General features: G+C 40.8%; 1 protein-coding gene across 1 annotated transcript in view; it reads right to left on the reverse strand.

Annotated features, from left to right (window-relative positions):
* Nucleotides 1-604: 604 nt before the first annotated feature.
* Nucleotides 605-12,683, reverse strand: part of RNF103 (ring finger protein 103) — a 16,232-nt gene continuing 4,153 nt past the window's right edge. The window contains exons 2-3 of the mRNA XM_029083928.1: nucleotides 5,347-5,462; nucleotides 605-2,655 (exon numbers count right to left, since the gene is read on the reverse strand). Of these exons, the coding sequence (XP_028939761.1) occupies nucleotides 1,077-2,655; nucleotides 5,347-5,462 (1,695 nt within the window). The 3' untranslated portion in view covers nucleotides 605-1,076. The remainder of the gene's footprint in view (nucleotides 2,656-5,346; nucleotides 5,463-12,683) is intronic.

Consider the following 12,683-nt stretch of genomic DNA (forward strand, 5'->3'; position numbering starts at 1 on the left):
TTTCTGTCCAGATATTCAGCCAGATGATTTCTGAAAGGTAAAACCAAAACCATGGTTTCATATTGAAATATAAAGAAAACAACAGACTCAATTTTTCATGGCATCCAACAACCATCACTTTTCTCCAAGAAATCAGAAATCACTTCAAAATAGTTGGAATGTGGCAATTTTTACCTTTACAAGCCACTTTTGTCACTGCACGACAATATTCTGCTCCTTCACAACGGTTTTCTTTGAGGCTGTGGAGGGGGCTACCCTAAAGTCTTCCTAGATGTGTGCAGATGAGGATGCTGCAGAGACAGCTGGTGGAAGAGGGTCTCCATCTAATAAAGCAGTTTGTACTCAACCAGAAGACCACTAGTCGAGCAGAGAAGCACCTCAACGCAGAGGAGTTACAAAGGAAGAATTTCCCAGTGAAACACCATCATGTTCTACTTGGCCAGTGACTAACACTGCAGCAATGAATTCCTGCATCACTAGGAGATGATTTATTAGTCACAAAAGTTGTGTTATATTTTTATTGTCTTCACAGATAAATCAGACCAGCAAGACATCCGTGACCATACACACAAAATATTTATCAAAACAATTAACATTACAAATCTCCTTTTAAAATAATTTATTTCACTGATTTCTTTTTAAATGGTACTGTCTTACAACATACATTATTCAACAAAGATGTGCTGAACAGACTCTAAAATAAGAAACACTTAAATTAAGCAATTGTCTCCGATTAGAATTTCAATTTCACCCACATCCGAACTTGTAAACGTTTGCTGGAATACGCTTCTGTTGTAGGCTTGATTTTTGTGCTTACAAAAAAAAAAACAGCATCAAGTTTCTAGACATTGGAAAGAAAAAGTTATTGTACGGTAAGTATGCATTCAGTTCAACATACAAGGCAACCAAATGATTCTGTCGTTAACGTTAGCATCATGTACATTTTAGTTCACTGCACTAACATTTAAACTAAAAAAAAAAAAACAAACTTCAAACCACATAATCTTTTTAAGTGACTAACATTTAAAAGGCAAGCAGTAATATCCTGAAAGCTTACAAAGGACGTGGGCACACAGCTAAGATGGGGTATCATTCGACAAAGGCTGCGGATGTGTGTATGGCTGCTTTTTTTTGTACGAAGCCCACCTGCAGACGGGGCAGCAGTGTCGCCCACCGGCCAGCCACATCACGATGCAATTCTGGTGGAACACGTGGCCGCACGGCAAACCCATCAGCAGACAACCGTTTGCAAAATTTTCTAGACACACAACACATTCTGTACAGTGCAACATCTCCGAGGGCCAAGCTGACCAATCTGGCTCCATGTCACCTGCGGTGCTGTAGGAGCCGTAGGATCTCGCTTTCCGTTCATATGGCTGGTGATGACAATATTTATTGGCACATGAACAGGTCTCAGCGCGGCACCGAGGCTCTCCTGCAATGTGCCCGTGAAACGTGTTCAGCTCATCGTCCTCAGAGGCTTCTTTTTCACTACTGAAGACCTCTTTGTTTTCACTGTCAGAGTCACTTTCGCTGTCTTGAGAGGTTTCCAGCATTTCCTCATCGGAATGGACGCCGAGGCATTTAAACCTCCACATGGGTAAGTTTTTTATGTAATCGGTTGGTATCAGAGGGTGAAGCCAGAGATCGGGGAAGGCCAACCGCTCTAAGAACAAATCCGGGTCTTCATCCCAATCCGAGTCAAAAGGAAAGTGTTGAAAAGAAGCAATAGGATGAAACAAGTAACTAGTGTACCAGTCCCACAGGCTTGACAGCCACTCCAGATTATTAGCGTTTACTTCATCAGTGTTGTTACTGCGCCTCCTCTTCTTCTCAAAGTAATCAATTAGTAAACCATGACCAAGGTACGTACTGAGGAAGAGGGCTGGATGCGAAGAGTAGAACATCCAATCTGCTCTTACCCAAGAAGCCAAAGTAGTTGTGTTGGAGTACCTGAAGAGTTTTAAACTGTACTCATAAAAGCTGTCTAAGTAGGGTAGTTGCAAAAAACCTAACACGGGTAGCCAGGAAATAATTAATAATGAATTATACGTCCCTAAAGTGCTTATAAGAACCACAAAACGCTTTATAGTAGCACCTTGGGTAATAAACAGGTCCATCCAAGCCATCAGATTAACCAAAACTAAGCTTAAAACAAATAAATCATTAACTTCTGGTTGTAATGAGCGCAAAAAGGAATCCATGGCACGTAGTGAGATGAACTCACCAGTGTTATTTCCATACCTGTAAATCCCCTCGGGAGTCCTAAGTATGTACGACGGTGTCTTGTAGATACCAATTTCTGCCATGTAACTTTTATTGTCCCAGTTTTCCACGTTGACAAAAATAAACTCTACTCTTCCAGTAAACTTTACACTCAGTGCAGAGAAGAACGCTGGAGGCTGGTCGAGGTTGGCAAACAGGTATATTTTCACACGGTACTGGTCACTTTTGTTCCATTCTTCTTTTAAATGTTCAGAGTTGTAGATGGTTTTGATCCGAGAAGCAGCATGGGCTGTGATCCATTTGAAAATGTGCTCCACTTCGATTCTGCGCCCGCTGTATTCCTTCAGCATTACTTTTCCCTTGGAGGTACTGGTTTGTGGAACCGACATAATGAGGGTGGATTTCAGCCAACCCCTCCTCCTGCAGTATCTACAAAGAAAATGCCAGGTTAGATGACAGAGTTTCACAACCCTGGAGCTGCAGTCTTGAAATTTCTGTTATGAGCTCAAAAGTGATACAAGGCTGAGCACCTGGGAATCTTTACATATAACAGTAGGAAATATGGGCACCCAATATTCTCTGTAAAGTGCATTTATTCTTACATTTGTTATCTGTCTTACAGAAATGCTGTAAAGAGCTATGTATTAATAAACCAGGAAGAGGAATAGTGTTAATTTTCATGGGTCATTGCAGTAAACAAGGCCATACAGTCATTCACGCTTTGTAACTGGATTTGAAAAATATGCAAGCTGACTTTTCACTCTTCACTTTAAAGCTTTAGTATTAAAAGCCATTTCCCCTTGGCCTTCCAACCAAGAAGATAACCACTACAGTGTGACTCAATGTCCCACAGCTTTCCGGAGCCTGCAGATAACTTTCCCAGTGCTTCCTTCCATCCTAGTTTTACCAAGCAGCACTGGAGTGAAGTTAACGAGACGTTGGTCTGTTTACAGTTGCTTTAACGAAGCTGACAAGTGTCCACTTCCTACTGGGGCCATCTTGGAAGGATGCAGACACATGCTGCTGGTTGATTTGGGCTAAAAGAATGCCCCCACTGTCTGGCAGGCAGAGTGCTGAGATGGGATGAATTCCAAATCCACGTCTAAAATAAGAGGCTCTTCAAGGCTGAACCCTGAGTCGTGGCCCAGACTGCAGTAACTGGTGACTCAGAAGATCCCTTCTCTCGTGCATCTTTTCTAACAGCATCATCATTTTCCTCTCAGGAAATGATTTGTGAGTTTCAACAATCAAAACATTACATGGCCAGCAGGCATGCAAACTCTCTTTGCAAATGTTGAAATAGGGGCCATCAGCCTCATTCGCTACCCATCTTTTCTACATCCTCTCTGGTTTTGGTCTATCAGCTTGTATTTAGACAACTACAACTCCCCATCTCAGGAATCTGAATGTAACATTTTTAGAATGAGCCCTAAGATATCACCCTACTAATACAGGTGTCCTGACTACGTAGCATGCAGTGTTCTCCTGAATTTAAGCTGCAACCTGATAAAAACTATTCATGAGGGTTTACTCAACAAAACATTTCTTGTATTAGGAAAAGCTGATTGAAAAAATAATATTTAATCATAACATTAAGACCAGTTAGGAGCTATGCAAAGAGAAACACTGACAATTATTTTTTTTTTAAGATGTTCAAATACCAGTGTTTTAATTATTCAAGATTATTTTGCATAACCACTGCAAAGTCTAATAATTTTCTCTTATTATTGACTTTGAGATTTCTGTAAACATTTTAGACTTCAGCTGTGGAAGACTGTGTGCATATCCACACATGCCACTGGAATTCTAGACTGAGTTTCCTGTCACATGAAGCAAACGCTTGCAACAAAGTGTTAAAAAAAATAAATTCATTTTACAGCAGCCCAGAATTATTAATAGCTTCTTTGGCTCTGCTCTTCTTCCTTGTTTGAAATCATATGCAAACAACAGTGAAGCTTGCACAGCACACTGTATGTTGTCAAAGGGTGTGTGCACGTTTATACATCAACATACACACATTTGCCAGGGAACAGGATTTGTCAGCAATCCTGAGAAGCAGGCACTGTTTGCAAAGTTCATGCTGACCTGTGTTTCTCCTTTCCAGATGGCAACGTAACAATTCCACAAGTGACACAGTTCTCTTGCACAGGCTGTATCCAGCTTTGTCCTAAGCAAGCACAGTTCTTCTCCTCAAATGCCTGGACTATAAGACCAGATTCTTCTATTCTCAGAATCCCAGAATTGGCTCAATTGGAAAAGACCTTTAAGCCCATAGAGTCCAATCATTAACCCAACAGTGACAAGTCCCCAACTAACCCATGTCCCTCAGTTCTCTCAGCTGCTCATCACACTTGTGCTCCAGACCCTTCCCCAGCCCCATTGCCCTTCTCTGGACATGCTCCAGCACCTCCATGTCCTTCTTGGACTCAGGGGCCCAACACTGAACCCAGCATTCGAGCTGCAGCCTCACCAGTGCCCAGGACAGGGGGAAGAGAACTTCCCTGGTCCTACTGGCCACACTAGTGCTGATCCAGGCCAGGATGCCCTTGGCTTTCTTGGCCACCTGGGCACTCTGCTGACTCATGTTCAGCTGCTATCAACCAACACCCCCAGGTCCCCCTCTGCTGAGCAGCTCTCCAGCCACTCCTCCCCAAGCCTGTCACGCTGCCACTGCCAGGGGTTGTTGTGACCCAATTGCAGAACCCTCCACCAGGCCTTACTGAACCTCCTGCAACTGGTCCTGGCCCATGGATCCAGCCTGTCCAGATCCCTCTGCAGAGCCTCCCGACCCTCCAGCAGATCAACGCTTCCACCCAGCTTGGTGTCATCTGCAAACTTACTGAGGGTGCACTCAATATTCATTCCCTTCCCTTGGTGTATTACGCTCCACATAGTCCAACCATCTATTTCCCACATGATGCTTTAGGAAGCTGCAGATCTGTGTTTATGATGCTGATAAATGATGTAACAGAGATTTCTGCACAGACTTTAGTAGAGATAAAAACATGAATAAAGCCATCTTCTGTCACAATGACTTTTACAACACAGCAAGCCCTGCTGCCAGAACACAGCTGAGCCTTAAGATATTGCTGGGATTTAGATAATCCTTTAAGAATATACCTGGGGTCACTGGAGCAGTTAAAAGTGCCAGTACGTATCCCGAATCTTGACACTTTCTTCACCATTTTCTCCCAGTGGACTTTACCCACCAGCGGGCTTCTGTCATTTGCTATGACCTATTGCCAAAAGGAAATAATACTTTAGTATCACAGTAAGTTTGCTTCCTGAAATAAAAGAGTACATTTCATGAAAACAGAGATCTAGCCACCCTTGATATTGTTCTCCCCTTCTTTTAGAACATACAATAGGTATATACAACTGGCAGTCACACTAAGTGTCTTTTGGAGAGTGAAGCTCTAAGACAGAAATAGTTTCTGCAGAAAGACAAAAGTGCATCATTGTTTTAAATACCTGTTAAGATACTAAAATCAGTGGTAGTTAACAAAAACCTTGGGAAAACAACAAAATCATCATTAACCATTCATAACAGGGCAGAAAAGAGGGTGCAGCAGGTTCCTCTTCTTTACAGTAAAAGAGACCATTATTTTATTACAATTCTCCATGAAAAGTTCTAACATGCCAAAGAAACCTTGTCTCAGAGCAAGTAAAATGAGTCAGAACGCATGTACCTGGTAGCAGATTATACTGCCAACAACCACTTCTAAGCAGTGGAAACTAGTGATTACACTCATAGATAATGCCTAAAAATCTTCACTCCTTCCAGCTTTGCCAGTGACTCACTCTGTAACTTTACATGACTGTTCCACCACCTCCAATGTCCCATCTGCCATTGCAGGATGATAAATCACTGCGATATATCCCAAGGTCTCATTTGTTCTCACTTTGTCTATTAAAGTAGTACTTCAGGTTACCGAGACGTAAGCTTCTGCAGATGCAAATGACAAAGAATAAGCACTGATCCTCTGACTTACAACTGTACAGGGAAGGGGAAAAAAAGAAAAGAAAGGAAAAAGAAAAACCAGCCTGCCTGCAGTTGACAGGTAATTTTGAATGACATGACTGATCATGCATTATTCCATGAGCCACTGCAGTTTCTATTTTAGAAATGCCTCACATGCCTCTGCAGGCTGACTGGCAAGCACTTAAAATATATTTTTAAATTAAGTCTCAAAACTTCCATTTGTTAGGTTATTTGTTTTCCTGCTATTAAACTTCTCACAATCATTTTCTGACTGAATAACCTCAAATGTCAGCTTTCCTCTGGAAGTTCTGTTGTCACTATGATTAACAGTTCTCTATGTACAGGCTGAGACGCAGAGTGGAAAGCATGTGTGGCCTTTGAGACTTAAAAAGAAAAAATTATCCGCTTTGTGGTAAGTAGTAAAAACTTAAAATAAGAGAATTCACTAAGAAGAATGTTCTACATAGGGAAACAAAGTTAAACTGAAGTTACAGATTACACCCCCGTTCCACTGAGCCCAAAATGTTTAAATAAAATCAAAAGTAAACATCTAGATAAGAATCCTTCAAGTTATTCTCAAAACACACACATCACACAGAAAAGCCTTTTGATTAATTAAATGTAACCTGTAAGCATCGAGACAACCAGCTGGGGAAACATGGGGTCTTACTGAGGCTTCTTTACATCATCCAGTGTAACTGAAAAAATTACTTTGGGTATTTTAAACGTCTTCCTTCCTTCAACTAAAAGAGATCCCATTCCTGAAGACACCTTAACACCAGTGTATCCTCAGAGCTACTACACACAGAATCACAGAATGTCAGGGATTGGAAGGGACCTTAAAAGATCATCCAGTCCAATCCCCCTGCCAGAGCAGGAACCTAAATGAGATCACACAGGAAGGCGTCCAGGCGGGTTTTGAATGTCTCCAGAGAAGGAGACTCCACACCCTCCCTGGGCAGCCTGTCCCAGGGCTCTGTCACCCTCACTGTAAAGAAGTTTCTTCTCAAGTTTAAGCGGAACCTCCTGTGTTCCAGCTCACACCCATTGCTCCTTGTCCTACCATTGGGCATCACTGAGAAGAGCCTGGCTCCATCCTCCTGACATTCACCCTTAACATATTTATAAACATTAATGAGGTCTCCCCTCAGTCTCCTCTTCTCCAAGCTAAAGAGACCCAGCTCCCTCAGCCTTTCCTCATCAGGGAGATGCTCCACTCCCTTCATCATCTTGGTGGCTCTGTGCTGGACTCTCTCCAGCAGTTCCCTGTCCTTCCTGAACTGTGGGGCCCAGAAATGGACTACGGCATGATAAATGCATCCAACATAGTAAGGAATCACTATATTTTATTGGTAAGCATAAAAGTAAAATGTTGGTAACTGGGTTACTCTTTGGTACAACTGCTCAGAGATCGGTTGCCTCCAGAATTCTGTGTCCATGTTCTGAAAAAGCCCAGCAGAGTTGTTGAGAATATGCTAATGTTATGTGCAGGAGAACCGATCTGCTCAGCTTCTGTCCGATATTAAAATATTCACCCTAACTACCAAGAGGAAAAGTTGTTGCAAATACGGTCACCAGTATGTTTTACTGTCATCTGGCTGTTTGTAGTGGTGGATTTTTTAACACCAGTTTAATTCCCTATGAAAAAAAGTCTTTCCTCCTGGGGCAAGTTATTTATGCTGTAGGACAACGACAGAACTAGCAGTTTGTATTTTGTAACAAGACAGAGAGAACCCTACCATGGTTTTGCACAGTGAAGCTTTGTAAAATTTCTTGGGCTCATGCTTTCTTATGGCCTTATGTCAAAAAAACAATCCCTCAAATAAACATGTCCATTGCAGCTGCTCCTTGCAGACAACACCCACTTGCAGCATTGGGAGTTCACCACGCAGAGGCAGGAGTCTGTATTTTGGAAAGAAGTCATCATCTCTGTGGGTGAGGGAGTCTGAGAAAATACTGCAGGTTAAGCAATCACAATGTAATTCAGTTTAAATTAAAGATAACCTGCAAATACTTGTAACAGATTTTATTTAAGAAGTGTGAATTTTGATAAGCTAAGAAATTTAGCTTAAAAACCTGTGACTGAGGAGACCAGGAATTTTAATGTGGAAGAGGCCTGGAAATTCTTCAAGTCCAAGGTGTTAAAGCTATCAGGATTTTCTGTTTCAAGCAAGGGAAAAAAAAAAAAGTTGTCAAGTCCTGCACTTCTTTGTGGCAAACACTTCCAAAAAGATGTTAGAATTAGTCTGAGAATCTACAAGGAATGAGAAAAGGTGAAAAGGAAGAGCAAGCAAAGAAAGATAGGCGAGAAATCAAAAATTGTAAGGAAAAATGAGCAATTCAAGTTAGACCATACAAAGAGTATTAAAAGCTGCACCAAAAGGTCTTTGTGGCAAACACTTCCAAAAAGATGTTAGAAATAGTCTGAGAATCTACAAGGAGTGAGAAAAGGTGAAAAGGAAGAGCAAGGAAAGAAAGATAGGCGAGAAATCAAAAAAATGTAAGGAAAAATGAGCAATTCAAGTTAGACTGTACAAAGAGTATTAAAAGCTGCACCAAAAGGTTCTTCAGTTGTACGAATAAGAATAGAACAGGGGGAAAAGCAGCAGGATCACCACACAATGAAGACAGGATAGAAATATAAGATAATTTTCTTTTGAAAATGAAATTAATGCTCTGACTCAGTTTTCAATGAAGAGGAGCTGGTTGGTCACGACAGGTTAGGGAGTTCATCAGAACAGACCGTATCACCTGAAGGTGGAAACAGAACTCAAATAACTTCATGCACTTAAATCAGAGTAAGCAGGTAATCTCCATCCCCAAACTGTCATACAATCGGCACACAAAATGACACATGAACCTGCAAAGAATTCTTATAAAACCCCTGTCAGAGTAATTTACATTTTGACAGGAGAATAACAAGTTAGTAACTATATTTAAATGCAAATGAAAAAAAAAAACCCTATCCCACCAGTTTGATCTCAACAGGATTGAAAACTGTTGAGAACAAATTTTAAAGGTGCAGAGACATTTCAATTTTCCACCCCTTTCCAGCATGGAATTACTAAAGTTGTTTCATTCCCAATGAACTTGAGAGTTAAAAATCCATCTTTTTCTGGAGGGAAAGAACCGAGAGGGAATGTTGTACCCTTCCTGCACTTTGGTATCTAGTACTGTGCCATATGGAAAATTTTCAGGAGAAATGGAGATAGTGAGTTAAAAAAAACAAGTTTTAAAGTGAGTAAGAAATTGGCTAAGGCAAGAAAACACCAAAATGTCAAAAAGGTGCTAACAGAGTTCTTAATAGATTCACCTTCTAGCTCAGTTCAGCATATATTCCTATTAATGTGCTTCCTGCAGAAACTTCAAGTCCCTCTCACAAAGCCAGTTGTAGATGACACAAAATTGGGAAGCATGTCTATGTACAAAAGACTGTAACACCACAGAGGAAGAGCTGCACAAATCTTGTAATGCAGTGTCAGAAATGAAATTTAATTCCATAATGAACAGGACACTCAGGGAGTTCATCAGTTAGAAACAGCCCTGGGAGGAAAAGCTTGGGTATATTAGTTGATCCAAAAGGAACTACGAGCCATCAATATTAACTGGCTATGAAATAAGCAAAGCCCTGGATATGTTATGCCTGACAAAACAAACTGGTTGAATGACCTTACATACTGGGAGTAGTGGGGTAGACATCAGGAGTCAGTGAAACTAAAGGGTGATGTCAGTTTAAGTGCAACAGGAACAAATTATTCATGAATTATCCATGAATTAGGCCAGAAGCTGGATACACGTTTCCAACAGTCGATATGTCTATTACACTCAGACAACTTAAGAGTTTAAGAGAGACAGCAAGATATTTTCCAAACACATATTCCACAGCCTAGCAGAGGGCTGAACTCCTTCATCAAGAAAGTCCCTTTCAGTCATAAGCTCTATCTCATTTTAAAGAAATAAAGACAAAGCTCATAGAAGAAGGTGTCTATTTTCAGAGATGAGGTAGCACAGCTGGGAAACAAACACCATGTTTAGAGGAACACAAAGCTTCAAGGTTTTCTTATTATTAGCTATGTCCACAATCTGCAAAACATCATATGTCAGAGTGACAAACAAGACAATGAAGCTAACCCAATTAATCCACTAATCACCTTAATGGGCTAAGAGAATCCAATAGGATCAAAGTAACCTGGCCATGTAACAATCCCACATCACAGAACAAATCTGCTCCATGATCTACACCCAACCCAGGCCAGAGGACTGGCTCTAACTGCAAGGTCTGAATTACCATCTCTATACATGAATTACTAGCTGCTTCGGTGGAAGAAGATGCCGGAGAGGCGGCCAGGCCCTCACTGGACATCCATCCACAAACTTCCTCTGAAGTCTCAGACACAAGTTTCTCCGTAGTCCATCTGTGAATTTGGGAGGACCACACAATATCCCAAAAAGTCAGGAGATTCTCACCCAGTGACACTGAAATACTGCAGGTTAGTCATGCCAAAGTAAAAATGGAAAAACGGGGGTTTGGAAATCTCCTTTATTTCTGTGTGTCGCAGGTTAGTTATGCCACCAAGATGTGCAAAGTAAAAATGGAAAAACAGGGGTTTGGAAATCTCCTTTATTTCTGTGTGTTCTGAGTTTTCTTGTTTAGTTTCCATAAACACCTAAAAAGCTGGCTTCCAGATACCACAGAAAACAACACTAAAATAGAATTCATCTAGGGACATACAAGACTGAAATAATTGAGATCCTGATAATTTCAACAGGCATTTGCATAGGTACCTTCTGCACTGGAAGAGCTCTCCTGACTTTGAATTAAACAGAACTGTCCCAAAAGAGGCCAATCAAGAATGTAATTAATAGAATAATTTTGATCTGTAAGTTAAAACAGTCACAGTTATGACATTAAAGAAGCAAACAGACTTTAAGAATAAATACCCTGGAGACAGAAAGATACAAACATTTGGCAAAACAGGACAATGCCAGCAAGACACTTTGCCTCTCTTGCTTAATCCACAACAAAACTGTCTGAGGGAGATGCCTCAATATTGCAATATCTACTTCATAACATCATTGATGCAGTTGCTCCTCAGTTTCCAGTTATCATTAAGAATTTAAAAAAAATATATTTTATGAAACATACATTCTTAAAATAGGAGTAAAAGATCTGACAGAAATTGAAAAAGCTCAGGGAAACACTTCTGCTAAAGAGTTTGCTGTAGCAATAGGATATGCAGAGACAGAGTCCTGCTCTGGTACCCCAGCAGTACTTGAACACGACATGACCGCAGCCTCATCTGGGCACCCTCCTCTTTTCCATGTATTTAAATCAGATCTTGTTCAATCTCTTCTAGACAAGTATGTGGATATTTCGAAACGGGTCATTGTAACAAGATTTGGTCTCAGGAAATTTTGAAACTCACTGACAACTAAAAATGTTCAAACATCACAAGGCATGAGAATGAAAGTCAGAGATGGACAAATGCCGAACAAACACTTCATGGTATTTCAACTCTCATTATTTTAACCAATTCTCTAGCTCCTTCAATTATTTTCTCTGTTTTCTCCTATAGTTAAGGCATACAGAGGAAAAAAATGTACTACATGTTTGATGTGTAAGAATTACAGTATGATGGAGGAAAAAGCTTACAGATATCCTGATAGCAAAGACCCTAAAATAGGATTAAGTGGGTTTTGGGTTTTTTTTTTAATGGGGAATAATCCCTACAATGTCCTGTGCACAAGATCAGGTACATTGCCTGGAATGAAAACTCCACTCTTGACAAGCTCCCTTGTTAGTTTGATTAAGAGTCATTCCAATTGTGTTTGTTACATTGTGCCAGAGATGGGAACAACACTAAAAAAAGAACTCAAAGCAGAAAGCAAGAATTGTGAGATCATCACAATACAGCAGAAGCTCTGAGTTAAGTGATGCACATTTGGTTTATATATACAATTTTTTTTTTTTAATGATGAAAAAATATTCACATTGGCAGCATCTCTCAGCCTTTATGGAACAGGAGTACGTGCCACGAAAGGAAGAAAAAACTGTATCCAAATTAAAGCGCCAAGGGAAGCTCAGGCATTATCTGAACTGGAATTCCGCCAGGATACCAGGTGTCAGGCACACCTGCTCATACCAAAAACACACTTCTTTTTTTCTTCTTGGTTTTACAGCTTTGCCACAAAGACAACAACTCCAAGTGCTCACCAATTCTGGGCACTAGGGCACTGTGACAGGCTTTAAACCACCAGGAAGAACAAAACCTGTTAAATAAGACACACAGACACGTACAGGTAGTTCTCTCGGGAGCGGTCACTCCTCACCCAGCCTCAGAAAGTCAGTCTCTGCACGAAGGAGTCCTGACCCTTGAATAGGAACAAACTGCAGGGTTTTGCTAAAGGCAAAACTCATTTCTAACTTGTTTAACGAACTGGGGAGGTTGTATGTATGAGAGAATTGTCAGTCTGG

The sequence above is a fragment of the Antrostomus carolinensis genome, unplaced genomic scaffold (assembly GCF_000700745.2).
Source record: "Antrostomus carolinensis isolate BGI_N321 unplaced genomic scaffold, ASM70074v2 scaffold17332, whole genome shotgun sequence".
Lineage (NCBI taxonomy): Eukaryota > Metazoa > Chordata > Aves > Caprimulgiformes > Caprimulgidae > Antrostomus > Antrostomus carolinensis.